Source organism: Gigantopelta aegis, chromosome 2, assembly GCF_016097555.1.
Source record: "Gigantopelta aegis isolate Gae_Host chromosome 2, Gae_host_genome, whole genome shotgun sequence".
Classification (NCBI taxonomy): Eukaryota; Metazoa; Mollusca; class Gastropoda; order Neomphalida; family Peltospiridae; genus Gigantopelta; species Gigantopelta aegis.
In genome coordinates, this window is record NC_054700.1 from 47108031 (window position 1) to 47122345 (window position 14315).

At 34.9% G+C, this 14315-nt stretch overlaps 1 protein-coding gene across 2 annotated transcripts in view; it reads right to left on the reverse strand.

Annotated features, from left to right (window-relative positions):
* Positions 1-14315, reverse strand: part of LOC121386404 (death-associated protein kinase 1-like) — a 182544-nt gene that overhangs the window by 23678 nt on the left and 144551 nt on the right. For both annotated transcript variants that reach the window (XM_041517293.1, XM_041517300.1), the window contains 5 exons: positions 9432-9530; positions 6102-6200; positions 4784-4882; positions 3693-3791; positions 2751-2852 (listed from right to left, as the gene is read on the reverse strand). In XM_041517293.1, the coding sequence (XP_041373227.1) occupies positions 2751-2852; positions 3693-3791; positions 4784-4882; positions 6102-6200; positions 9432-9530 (498 nt within the window). The remainder of the gene's footprint in view (positions 1-2750; positions 2853-3692; positions 3792-4783; positions 4883-6101; positions 6201-9431; positions 9531-14315) is intronic.

Here is a 14315-nt window from a genome sequence, read left to right on the forward strand (position 1 = left end):
TTCAGAACCGCACGTCATACTTCGGCTATTTCCGTTAACATTCGCACGGACAGGAACTCGTGTTTTAGAACTTTCAGTGTCGTCGGATTATAAATGGACAGTGGCTGAACTAGTGGGCCCAGCGAGCGCATGTTCAGCACTGCTGGGGATGTGGTAACAGCACAGGGAGCCGCACTTTCCTGTGAAAATGTGCACATGTTAGTGTTACTTAAAAATAACGACTTTCTGGACTAGACAACAGACACACCCATGATCACAGGCGTCAGAAATGTGGGGAGGGGGGCAGGGGGGCACTGCTCCCCCAACTCTGAAACTGGGGGGCCCACAATATGAACTTGTTTTTAATAAGTGGTCCACCAACCCCACCCCACCCCAGTTGCTGCCATCTTCCAACACCTGTGATTAATAGGTTTTGACTTTAAAAAACAAATAAATACTGTTCTTCCTTTCTGCAAAACATTTTCACTTTTGTATTCATGGACGTGAATACACATTCGTATTCGTCAACTCATATTCGTGATACTGGATAAGACGTATTTCACCCAGTTATAAGCTGCTGTCATTAGATGGGATTTTTAAGATCATGCTGGTGTACCAGAAATCAAGATTAAGAAAGAAAGAAATGTTTTATTTAACGACGCACTCAACACATTTTATTTACGGTTATATGGCGTCAGACATATGGTTAAGGACCACACAGATTTTGAGAGGAAACCCGCTGTCGCCACTACATGGGCTACTCTTCCGATTAGCAGCAAGGGATCTTTTATTTGCGCTTCCCACAGGCAGGATAGCACAAACCATGGCCTTTGTTGAACCAGTTATGGATCACTGGTCGGTGCAAGTGGTTTACACCTACCCATTGAGCCTTGCGGAGCACTCACCCAGGGTTTAGAGTCGGTATCTGGATTAAAAATCCCATGCCTCGACTGGGATCCGAACCCAGTACCTACCAGCCTGTAGACTGATGGCCTACCACGACGCCGGTCTCAAGATTAAGAGTCCCACTGTGTATTCTTTACACATGTCGAGAAAATTAAATAATTAAAAAATATTAGATGTGTATAATGCAAATGTATGTAATAATGAATTTTACACAATGTGCTGCACAAATATCTGATAAGATATTAATTATTTCTTTAAAACAATATGATACACTGAACAACAAAAGAAAAGCAAATCTTTTAGATATTTTAATTTCATGGTAAACAGACTGCTTAAATTTTTACAAGACCAGGGCTTCTAGATTATGGTAGCCCCACTCTCATGGCTAGTGATGTTCAATGTTGGGCTAGTAAATCACTACTATTGCCATGCCTGACAGGGCTTCTAGATTATGGTAGCCCCACTCTCATGGCTAGTGATATTCAATGTTGGGCTAGTAAATCACTACTATTGCCATGCCTGACAGGGCTTCTAGATTATGGTAGCCCCACTCTCATGGCTAGTGATGTTCAATGTTGGGCTAGTAAATCACTACTATTGCCATGCCTGACAGGGCTTCTAGATTATGGTAGCCCCACTCTCATGGCTAGTGATGTTCAATGTTGGGCTAGTAAATCACTACTATTGCCATGCCTGACAGGGCTTCTAGATTATGGTAGCCCCACTCTCATGGCTAGTGATGTTCAATGTTGGGCTAGTAAATCACTACTATTGCCATGCCTGACAGGGCTTCTAGATTATGGTAGCCCCACTCTCATGGCTAGTGATGTTCAATGTTGGGCTAGTAAATCACTACTATTGCCATGCCCGACAGACAGTGAAATGGTTTTGGTTAAATGTTGCAGTTAAGTTAATTTTGTAAATATGAATATCCTGCTCCCACCCCAACCCCCCCCCCCCTCCCCAATATTAGTGTTTTTAAGCTCTAGCTCCCTCTTTAGGTGACATACTGTAAACCGTATTAATATTGCGAAGTGTTTTTTTCATGAATGTATACCGTAGCGCATGTTCGCGACGTGTAAATTTCGCGAACGACCGTTGACAGCTAAAACAAAAGTGGATAAAGACAGCTCACTGTAATTGTTATAAAGTTACTGTCTGTAAATCAATATTCTGTTATCCTACATCAAGCAATTGTGCCTGGTACAGAGTCTATAGAGGGGATTTGGCCCGACCCACCTCACCTGTATTAGAATCACAACTCTCAGCTTCAGTTGTTAACTGTTAACACCCTTTGGTAGATAAAACAATAACCGATTAATCGCCATCAATTGAAGTTACATAAAACAATTAACGATTAGTCGCCATCAAGGAGAGCTCGTGTATAGGCTGTGCCTGTTGAGTGAATCTTTTTATAATAAATTGAATTATGACTGTATTTTGTTTGTTTTTTCCTTTATGGTTTACTAGAAAATCGAGACAACACTTTAAGCACACTTCAAACTGGAAAATAGTGCGTGCGTATTAATTTCGCGACATAAGGTTGGACGCGAACGACGCGAAATTTATACGCACGCATTTGTTTCACGGTTTACAGTATGTGAATATTACTAATATTTAGTAAAATTTATTAACTTAATGTAAAGTAGGACTAGTGAATTTCTAATCATGACTAGTACATTTTTTAAATCACTGATCCCATGGCTAGTGGATTTTATAAAAATTCTAGAAGCCCTGCAAGACATTGATAATTTTAACAGAGACACTAAAGCTAAGGGATGTGGAAATAATTTAAAATAAATTAAATACAAAAATAAAAATAAAAGTTTCTTTTGTTGGTCAGTGTAATTATATTCTTCACTCACTTGACTGATGGTGTCGACCTTGCAGCCGTAAGCACACATGATTTGTACGATCGACGTCAGACCTTCTCTGGAAGCAGTGTGTAGTGGGGTTTCACCAGTTTCCTGACAGATGGTAAATCATTATTATTACTTTCTTGACATATTTAATATTACATACTTTCTTATATAGGTCATGCAATATGTTCAAAATAACAACATAGTTCAAGATATTCAGGGAAATATAACCAGTATGACCCACGTATGTCATAATGCTTTCACATGCACAACGAATGGTGTCATTCTGTGAAGCAACGTCATAACTTAATGCAGCTTTCTCAGTGTAAATGCTTATACACATGACGTCGTTTCATCATCTCTTTTTAGTTACGTTTGAAACGTCTTGACATGGTGCCGGCTTGTTATTCGTGAAAATAATATTTTCGATAATGTGGATAATAAAGAAATTACTACACTCATGTGTGAATTGGACTTATTTTACTTTGAAATGGTAAAATACCCTCTAAAAATAGACTAAAACTCCATAACTGTTATTACTCAGACGCACGTGCGTTTTTTAAAATATGAGAAATACATTTTGTGACATTAAAAACACCAGGATGACCAAAAACACTTCAAATGTACAGATATGAATTATCTGAACAATAAAATCTAAGTATAGTATGATTTCAGTTATCAAAAATGGCTCTAATAGTAAAATATATGCCTTAGTGTTTAAAAACTAGGGTATGTCTCTTTAACATAATAATGTACATGCCTAGCCACTTATCTAAAGCTGTCACCACTAGGCATTACCAGGCTGAGAATTTAGCAGGATTCCGTGCTTACACAGATCACAAATTTTAGGTCAGAACCGTAAGATTATGAGACAGATTCACAAAATATCTACATTAAATCATGTTTATGAATCTGACGGAATCTCAAATTCAATGCCTGATTACCTACCTTTTCGATGATGTCCATCTCACACCCCGCGTTCAGCAACATCAGAGCTATAGGTGTGTGATGGCGGTGACATGCCATGTTCAGAGCTGTGCTGCCCCTCTGTTATGAAACACAAAACATGTTCATCACATCAGAACTAAGGCAAGCTTACACAATAAGATAATTTACAACACATCATCGCAAAACGATAATAGCAAGACAAAAATGTAAACACTTTTTAAAAGGTAACAAATGATTCATAAATGGTTACATTTGAAAAATATATTTTAATAATGGAATATTTTTGTAGACAAAACGCAGCTTCAATTTAAAAAAAAAAAAAAAATCATTTTTATTACCAAAACAACCATTAAAATTGAAAGTCTAGACTCAAACTTTAGCGAAGACTCTAGATTAATTACATGCCATTTGTATGGGCAAGACTACATGAATGCTAAAGCCTGTAACAGTACCTGATAAAGCTATGTACAAAATTTGAAATCGATATCTTGAGGCACTGTTGAAAAATGTCAGGGAAAAGTATGTGGAACAGATGGATGGACAGACAGACAGACGACCAAAGTTGAAACCTATAGTCCCCTCTGGTTGGACCAGTAGGGGACTAATAACATGGCATTTAGAAGAAGTTTGTTTTGTTTAACAACAACACTAGAGCACACATTGATTAATTAATCATCAGCTATTGGATGTCAAAACATTTGGTAATTCTGATTCGTAGTCATCAGAGGAAATCTGCTACATTTTTCCTAATGAAACAAGGGATCTTTTTATATGCACTTTTCCACAGACAGGAAAGCACATACCATAACCTTTGTCCAGTTGTGGTGCACTGGTTGGAACGAGAATAAACCCAATTAGCTGAATGGATCCACCGAGGTGGTTTGATCCTGCGAGTCAAGCACCTCAAGCAACCACTCAACCGACAGCTAAATCCTGCCCCTGCGTTTAAGTCTGGTGTCTTTATTAAATCTCACTGACTTTACTAAGTCTCACTGACTTTACTAAGTCTCACTGACTTTACTAAGTCTCACTGAGGATGTTTACAGTTTTCTACACCTGGCCCCAGTTTGTGTTTAGTGATGACAACAAACCTTGTCCATGTGGTTGAGAGGGGCCCCATACTCCAGGAGAATCTTCACACACGGCAGGTTTCCCCTCACGCTGGCACAGTGTAGGGCCGTCTCACCTTCCTGTTGTTAAACACCAAGCAAATACATCACACACTGACACTTTCACTGTACTGGTATTAGTATTTCTAATGACAATAACAATACGTGGGTGGACAATGGAACAGCTGGCCAGAGTGAAATGGCTCTGTCCACACCCATCCAAAGTAGGGCATATATTCTAGTACAACTACAAAATGTATAGGCCTACATTGTTTCTAAGAGAATAGTTACCTTCATTGTATAGCATCCATTATTTTCAACAAAATAATCACAGAAAATAAAAAAGTAGGATGATTTGATTAAACACTACTGTTAGTGTACATACTATACAACATTTTGTATTTAATGAGTTACCTTTCTTTAATATTACCCACTATTTTAAGTAAATTAATCATAATTATTTTTAAAAATTAAAAAAATTAAAAAAAACTGAAAAAGATATATCTTCTGACTACCTGATTGTTCTTAGTTGAATACTATTTACCATTAAGGTCAACTTTAAAATTAACATTATTTGTTGATTTAAACTTACTCATTTAAAAAAAAAAAAAAAAAAATTAAGTCTATTAAGCCATTGCTAAAATATCCAGTATTCAGTACAACAGAATGACACTGATCATAATAAAGACTGAATATCATGACATATTCCAACATATTTATCCAGTCTTTAAACTTTAAATCAACACAATACTGCCAGAGTGAAGCAAAGTAAAATTGAGTTTTCTAAAACAGAAATCATTTAAATCATGCAATTTCTATTTCAGCCAAAAACCAAATATTTCAAAGCAACATGTAGTTCATATTTAAAATAAAGTACCTTGTTTTGTGTATCGGTGTTTTAAACCAGCATACCCTTAGTACTTTGGAAAATAATACTTTGTTTATGAAGTGCTTAGTATTTAAATGAAGAACATGTAATTTGAAATAAATACTTAGTATTCAAAATGACATACATGGCATTTGAAATAAATACACAGTATTTAAAATGAAGTACATTGTACCTGAAATAAACAACTGGTATTTAAAATGAAGTACATGTAATTTGAAATAAATACACAGTATTTAAAATGAAGTACATGTAATTTAAAATAAATACACAGTATTTAAAATGAAGTACATGTAATTTGAAATAAATACTTAGTATTTAAAATGAAGTACATGTTATTTCACATTAATACACAGTATTTAAAATGAAGCACTTGGTATTTAAAATCAGTACTTTGTATCTAAAATGAAGTACCTTGTTTTGTATATCAAGGAGGGCACCTGCAGAACAAAGAGTTCGGACAATGTGAGCAAAACCATGCCAAGCTGCACTGTGTAGAGATGTCTCACCAAGCTACAGAAAAGACATTTTGTTAAATATTTAGTCACAACACAAATCAAACGCCGGCAAAAACAACAGGCATGCAGTACGAACCGATGTCTGAAGAATCTACTTGGTAGTATGTAAAACCACATGTATTATTTATGAAAATCAATACATGGTGCTTTAAGTCTACTGTCTGTGATGGAAGTGAAATCAGTGACATGTTAAAGCAGCAGTCTCCAGTAGATTTTTATTGTTTAACCATTTTTAATAGATTATCCATGGGAATTTTCTTCATCTGACATGCCATTCTCTGACACTCTTTGGCTGCAATCAGTAATATAGGTTAATATAAAAATGTAGTATTTGTCATTTTAACACTATAAATTGTGAAACTATTTTATGTTTAGTGTTCTTTAGCTGCAATCAGTAATACAGGTTAATATCAGGGGTGGGAATTGGTGAACTGTAAAAAAAGAGGAAATCTAGAGGGGTTCCGGAAATTCTAGAAATCCTAAGTTAAAATCTGTGCCATCTGACACATTTTGGAGGAAAGGACGATTAAAATGCGAGGAAATGCAATGTTCCATGAGAGGAAAATAGCTGATCCCAGGAGAATTCCCACCCCTGTAATATAAAAATGTAGTATTTGTCCTTTCAACAGCACCATTAAGTGTGAAGTTTTTTCATGTTTATAGTGTTTGTTGGCTGCAATCGCAGGGCTCGAAATAGCGGCCTGAGAATAGCAAAAAGCAGTCAATTTTTAGACTGAGCAGGTGAAATAAAAATGTACCTACTAAAATTACCCCAAAATCGCAATTATTCTTCAAGAGACAAATATGTGTATGGTGATTGCATCTTCTATTAAGCTGAGGCTAAGCTCGTGATTCGGTTAAGTTTTAATTTTATCAGGGCTAGCTCTGCCAATCGTCAAGTTTGCCAATTGCGAATTTTAAAAACAATTGGCAAAAAAACAAAAAACAAGTTCTCACCTGGCGAAATTTATTTTAATTTGGCAAATACATTTCTTGTAGCAATTATTTTATTAGAAAATACTTTTGCAATTTTTAAACTTTAAATAGATGATTTGGCGAAATTTTCTGCTCACCCAGAGCTAGCCCTGTTTATGATGTTCTAACATACATCTCAGAGGTTCTAATTCTCCACACACTGTCCCAAACCCGTACAGGAGATATTTTTTCTTAGTTGGTCATAATATCTTTTGGCCTGCTATTTAAAAAAATAAAATAACAGCAGGCTATATTTTACTTCCTATTTCGAGTCCTGTATTAGTAATATAGTTTAATATAAAAATGTAGTATTTGTCATTTCAACAGCACTATATAGTAGAAAACTTTTTTGTGTTTAGTGGTACAATGTATCCAAAAAATACCCCAAAATGGTGACACCTTGTATCAAGGCAGTTAACAACATTAAAATAAGTGTATTAAATGTGTAGTTGTATTAGTAAAACAATGCCATAGGATGCTGGTTGCAACTTATAAACATTTCGTACTCAAACCACTTTGTTTTATTTCAACATATTTTTCAATGGTTCATCAGCAAAAAGTTACATCTCAAGGTGTCGTATTTATAAAACTTTTATGTCTCCAATAGTGTCTTAAGACTTTATCGTCATGGCAACGCATATCAATTGAGATTTGAGTCTAGACTCTATAAAAGGTTAATAAGCATGGACCCTGAATAAAATTAACCTGAATGAAAAACACGGAAAATAGTGACAGGTTTGATTTTACATATAAATCATGATGCAAGATGATAAACATGTTAAGTCACGTCACTTATGTTATATGCATGGATAACATGTTAAACATGTTTTGGGTGGGACAAGAAAAATAAAATGAACATGTAACACACTAGTATATTTAGCAAATGTCAAATTTAACAATGTCAGTGTATTTTTTCAAATTCTGTGTTTGTATAGTAAATTTATAACTCTTGACTTAATGACTATGGGAAATTTTATTTTGGGAAATTTAGCATCATTCCCTATGACCTTTCTTTGTTCCAAATGCAAAATAAACTATTACCATGTAAGTGTGGAATTTTTAAAAATTTAAAACATTTTTAATGCATGAATCAAACATGATTCACCTGTGAAATAGTATTCTGATTTTTTATTTATTCCTTCTTTTTTGTAAAAAAATTTTAGTATTCTGATATTAAAAAATATTTGTAAAATTTACTGCCATTATACATGTATGATTATTAATCTTTTTGGCAACAACTCAGTATTTGAACTGCGTCTTTAATTATTTTAATAATTCATAAAAATTAAAAGGTTACGGTACACGTACATTCCTCACACTTCAAAATAATTCAAACACAACAAGAATTAGCAAAACTGTAAATAAAACTTTGTAGAAAATTTAATCATGCAAAGTTAATCATTAATACAAAAAGGTCAGCCATCCATGCAGTTATCAAAGAGTTGATTTTTATTCTGGAGAAGCCAAAGGAAGGTTGTATATATTTTATTACGATCACAAATACAGGTACAATAGGAAAGACATGCATACATATAAGACATATAACATCAGTTACTGTCAACAAATAAAACATTATTACCAGTTCAATTCGACATACATGTAGCCAAGATAACAATTTAATTAAAGTTAACTTACCATTGTCATTATTTCTCTGTCACAATTTTCGTTAGCAGTGGGGTGGTTGAAAGAGCTTTTCCTAATTATTTTAAAAACTCACACATTTTTTACTGCTATAGTTACAAAAACGGGGATGGTGGGGAGAAGGATATTATGACAAAAACTTTGTTTCGGGGATTGGGGGTTGGGGGGTTAATGAGTCAGTTCAGTTTTCAGAAGAAAGGTTGGTCTGATCTATTACAAATTAATTTCCGAAATATTACTGAAAAACTAGAAAGCTGATTTTGGGAAATATTTCAAAACATTTTATATAACTGGCAATCTTCTGTTCAACCTTGAAAAACAGAAGTAGGCCATGTTAAAATAATAGTTTCAAACATGACAAATTCTAATGACCACATTTCATGAATGACTGCGAAACCTGGCAGTACTTTGACCAGTAGAACTAGATTTGTGAGCTGCCTGGAAATATACTTGTACATTTGTTTCTTTAACAAAATATAAAAAAATAGTTAATTCTTTTTAATATTCATATTGGGACTTTTTGACTTTCAAATTAACACTAAAAATAAGAATAGCGTTTGAGGAATGGTGTTGAATACCAAACACCAGTGTTAACACTGTGTGTACTTACTGTGTCCTGAAGGTTAATGGCCACTTGGCAGGAACAGAGGTAGTCCACAATGTGAGCATGGCCATACCGTGAAGCCACGTGCAGTGCAGTTTCCCCAGACTGAAACAAAACACACACACACAAAGTTAACTTGTATTGTTGGTATAGCATTAGGATAGGTCAATAATGGATGGATGGATGGATGAATGGATGGATGAATGGATAGGATGGATAGGATGGATGGATGGATGGATGGATGGATGGATGGATGGTGGATGGATGGGTGGATGGTGAATGGATGGGTAGATGGGTGGATGGATGGATGGATGGATGGATGGATGGATGGATGGATGGATGGATGGATGGATGGATGGATGGATAGATGGATGGGTGGATGGATGGGTGGATAGATTGATTGGAAGGATGGATGGATGGATGGATGGATGGATGGATGGAATGATGGATGGATGGATGGATTGGTGCATGGATGGATGGATGGATGGATGGAGACACACTGACAGAAAAATGCTATGACATCATTTTATAGAATTTTCACCAAAATGCTAACAAAAAATGTTATTTCTTATTCTACTTTTGATGCACATAAAACACCAAGCAATGACAGCCTTTTAAAAAGCTATGTGACATTATATATTGACATTATATATGTAGGTACTAAAGAGGAAACCTCAAATAACACAACTGGTAATGTTTGTCAGTGACAGAAAAATCAACACATTCTAGGAAAAAGACCTATACACAAAGCTGGAAACATTTACAATCTAAAGGGTACGTGCAGTTTTAAAAATGCAACTTCAGTTTAGTGATGTCTTCAAACACTGCACACTTTTGAACTCCGAGCTACTAAAAGATGCTTAAAAGAGCAAGTTTTTAAGTTAGGAGCAAAACATGTTTATATTACGCTAATGAGCGGCAATTGCCATTCGACCTGAGCAGCATAAAGCCGATATCTTAAGACATTAAAGGGACATTCCCATGAGTGCTACATTGTAAGATGTTTCCGACTAATAAAATATTTCTACGATTAAACTTACATATTGAATATATTTTTTTGTTTAGAATATCAGTGTCTGTATATTCAATGTGTTTCTGTTCGTCTTAATATTTGTAAGAAGCCCAAACTGGATTTTGTCTTTAAATAATTTCATACGTACGAAAAAATCTTTCTTAGGAAATAAAATGAAATTTAACCTAGTACAAATATTAGAACGATTAGAAATATGTTTAATATACAGCTACTAATATTTTATGCAGAAAAATATATTTGATATGTAATTATAGTCGTCAAGAAGTCTCTGTTAGTCGATAACATCTTAAAAATTGCAGTAAACTCAGGAATATTCCTTTAACCATTATTTTACTTACAAAAATCATTTTCACTCCAGCTTTTGTACCTAAATCGAGTATATGTACTTATGCAGTATGATGTCATTCATATTGACACATTCAAAAAGTATTTCTAAACTCTAATTCATAAATAAAATATACAAGATATGTATCATTATTATGACACAAAATGTTATTTGAAAATACTGTACTAAAACTAATTATTTAAAGAGTACGCTATTGAAATTCCAGTGTGAAATACTGGAGTCGAGCCGGGCTTATTTCAGGAAGGAAGGAAGAAAGGAAATGTTTTATTTTATTTATAAAAAAAGTAATGCTTTATTTAACGACGCACTCAACACATTTTATTTACGGTTATATGGCGTCAGACATATGGTTAAGAACCACACAGATACTGAGAGGGGAAACCCGCTGTCACCACTTCATAGGCTACTCTTTTCAATTAGCAGCAAGGGATCTTTTATATGCACCATCCCACACAGGGTAGTACATACCATGGCCTTTGATATGCCAGTCATGGTGCACTGGGTGGAACGAGAAATAGCCCAATGTGCCCACCGACGGGGATCGATCCCAGACCGACCGCCCATCAAGTGAGTGCTTTACCACTGGGCTATGTCACTTATGTCAGTGACTGAAAATACAGAAATGTATTTAGTCATTCTGTCTTGCCAATATATGTAGTGATTGCAGGATAAAGTGTAGTGGTCTTGCACCTTCCCTATGAGCTATGTATGTACTCGCTTACAACTGAATCCGATCTAGCTCAGTAAGTAGAAAAAAAAAAGTTAGAGCACATTGATTTATTAATTATCCACTACTGGATGTCAAACATTTAGTAATTCTGACATATAGTCTTAGACTTAAAAGTTTAAAGTTTGTTTTGTTTAACAACACCACTAGAGCACATTGATTTATTAATTATCCGGTATTGGATGTCAAAACTTTGGTAATTTTGACATAGTCTTAGAGAGGAAACCCCCTACATTTTTCCATTAGTAGCAAGGGATCTGTTAAATGCACCATCCCACAGACAGGACAGCACATACCATGACTGGAACAAGAAATAGCCCAATGAGCCCATAGAGTGCTCGAATGAGGTGTTTGGGTCATAGGACTGAAACCTCCTCGACAAACCAACTGTTTTTTTCCCATCCCAGCTAGATCTCCATGACTGGTATGTACTGTCCTGTCTGTGGGAAAGTGCATGTAAAATATCCTTTGCTGCTAATGGAAAAATGTAGTGGGTTTCCTCTGAAGACTATGGTATGTGTCAGAATTATCAAATTATCAAATAGCCGATGATTAATTAATTTATGTGCTCTAGTGGTGTCATTAAACAAAACAAATTTCACTTTCACTGTGAGTCGAGTTCAATATTTGGAAACATTGGTATCTGCTAGTGTTAAACCCATGTAATGGCTGAACTATTAACACCATCTTTTAACTTGATGCTATCTATAAAGTCCAAGCAACTTTAAGTTTCCACAATCTTTTCAATCATAAGTATCAGCAATAAACAGGGAGTTCTGGACAGGGCTAACAGAAGACCCTTATAGATACATGTATATATGAAATGGCCCACCTACATAATATTACACAGGTGCCAGTCTTACAATGTAGATTTGGTGATACCATCCAGCCCAGTTCTGTATTTCTGAGTGTTCTGAATGGTGTTGATAGTCCAGCTATGAAAGCATGTACCTGTACCTGTATACCGGTATGTTCTCATGCCTCTGGCCGTGCCTGCCAAGTGAGAAGTGCCTGCCAAGTGAGAAGTCGGAATGTATGTTTCTGGCTGTGATTGATAGATTGTTAAGTTGTATGTCAAGTCATGTGTTATCGCAGCCGTAGTGAGTAGAAACACATCATGCTTTGATGGGCTCTGTAAGTATGATGACACTGCACCAACGAGGCCAAGTATGTGTACAATGTGGTTAAAGTTAAAGTTTGTTTTTGTTTAACGACATCACTAGAGCACACTGATTTCTTAATCACTGGCTATTGGATGTCAAACATTTGGTAATTATGACTCATCAGAGGAAACCTGCTACATTTTTTTCTAATGCAGAAAGGGATCTTTTATATGCACTTTCCCCACAGACAGGTAACACATACCACAGCCTTTGATATACCTGTCGTGGTGCACCGGTTGGAATGAGAAATAGGCCCACCGACGGGGATCGATCCCAAACCGACCGCACATCAAGCGAACGCTTTGCCACTGGGCTACATCCCGTCCCACAATGTGGTTAAAGTTAAAGTTTGTTTTGTTTATAATGACACCACTAGAGCACAATGATTTATTATTCAGTGGCTAGAAACTGGTTGATGGTTTAATACTGAAAGGAAAAATAGAATATGTCACTTATGTGATGTTGGTGATGAGTTCCATTATATCTTTTAATTGTACGTCTTTATCTACTGAAAGAAATGAATATATACCTAATTTCTATACAAACAGATCAAGTGTAATTTCTTTTTACCATTTATTCTCAACAACTAAAATGTCACTTTTGTGTAAACTATGTAGATGTTTACAAATTGTCTTGGGAGGGTCAGTCTTCTGGGTTAATAGTAATAAAATATAATGTATAGTACTACTACAAAAAAACCTTTGTAAATTATTTTTGTTTATATTTTCTCCATACTGCAGTCATAATGAAATAACATTTTTGTCCTGTCTTGCTACTGGATGTCATATTGTAATTTTTGACACAAAGTCTTAGAGGAATCCAGCTAAATTTTTACATTAATAGCAAAGGCTCTTTTATATTCACTATTCCTTCTGTTCATGTGGTTGATAAAATTGTTGTATTTCATCTTTTCAAGGCATTATATACAAACCTTTAACATGTTAGGCTATTTGTAAATGTGACAAAATATGTATAGATGAATAATTGTACGGTTAATCAAAACTCAAATTGTTTATTGAAGAAAGTAATGTGTCAGGTTTATTGTAAAAAAAAATTAATAATAAATAAATAAAATAAATAATAAATAAATAAAAAAAAAAAAATTTTTTTTTTTTTTTATGGGAGGTCAATGTAAACCATATACTTTTTAAAGGGACATACCCTAGGTTATAAATACTAAGGCATATTACTTTACTATTAGAACCATTTTTGATAACTGAAATCATACTTTACTTATATTTTATTGTTTAGATTATCGATTTCCGTACATTCGAAGTGTTTTTGGTCATCCTGGTGTTTTCAGTATTACAAAATGCATTTCTCATATTTAAAAAAAAACCGCACGTGTGTCTGAGAGGTAACAGTTATGGAGTAGAATTTTAGTCCTATTTTTAGAGGGCATTTAACCATTTCAAAGTCACAGACTCATGTTTCAAGTTTATCCAAATGTGTCACAGGTTTGTAGATTAACTAAACTTAGTGTTAATTTTCACGGGTTGAAACTAGGGTCTGTCACTTTAAAATGTGTGATGCTCAAATTCAGCATTGGTGTTTTTATATGCACTTTTTGGGATACAGAAACCCGATTTTAAATGCAATGAAACCAATATACAAATTATGA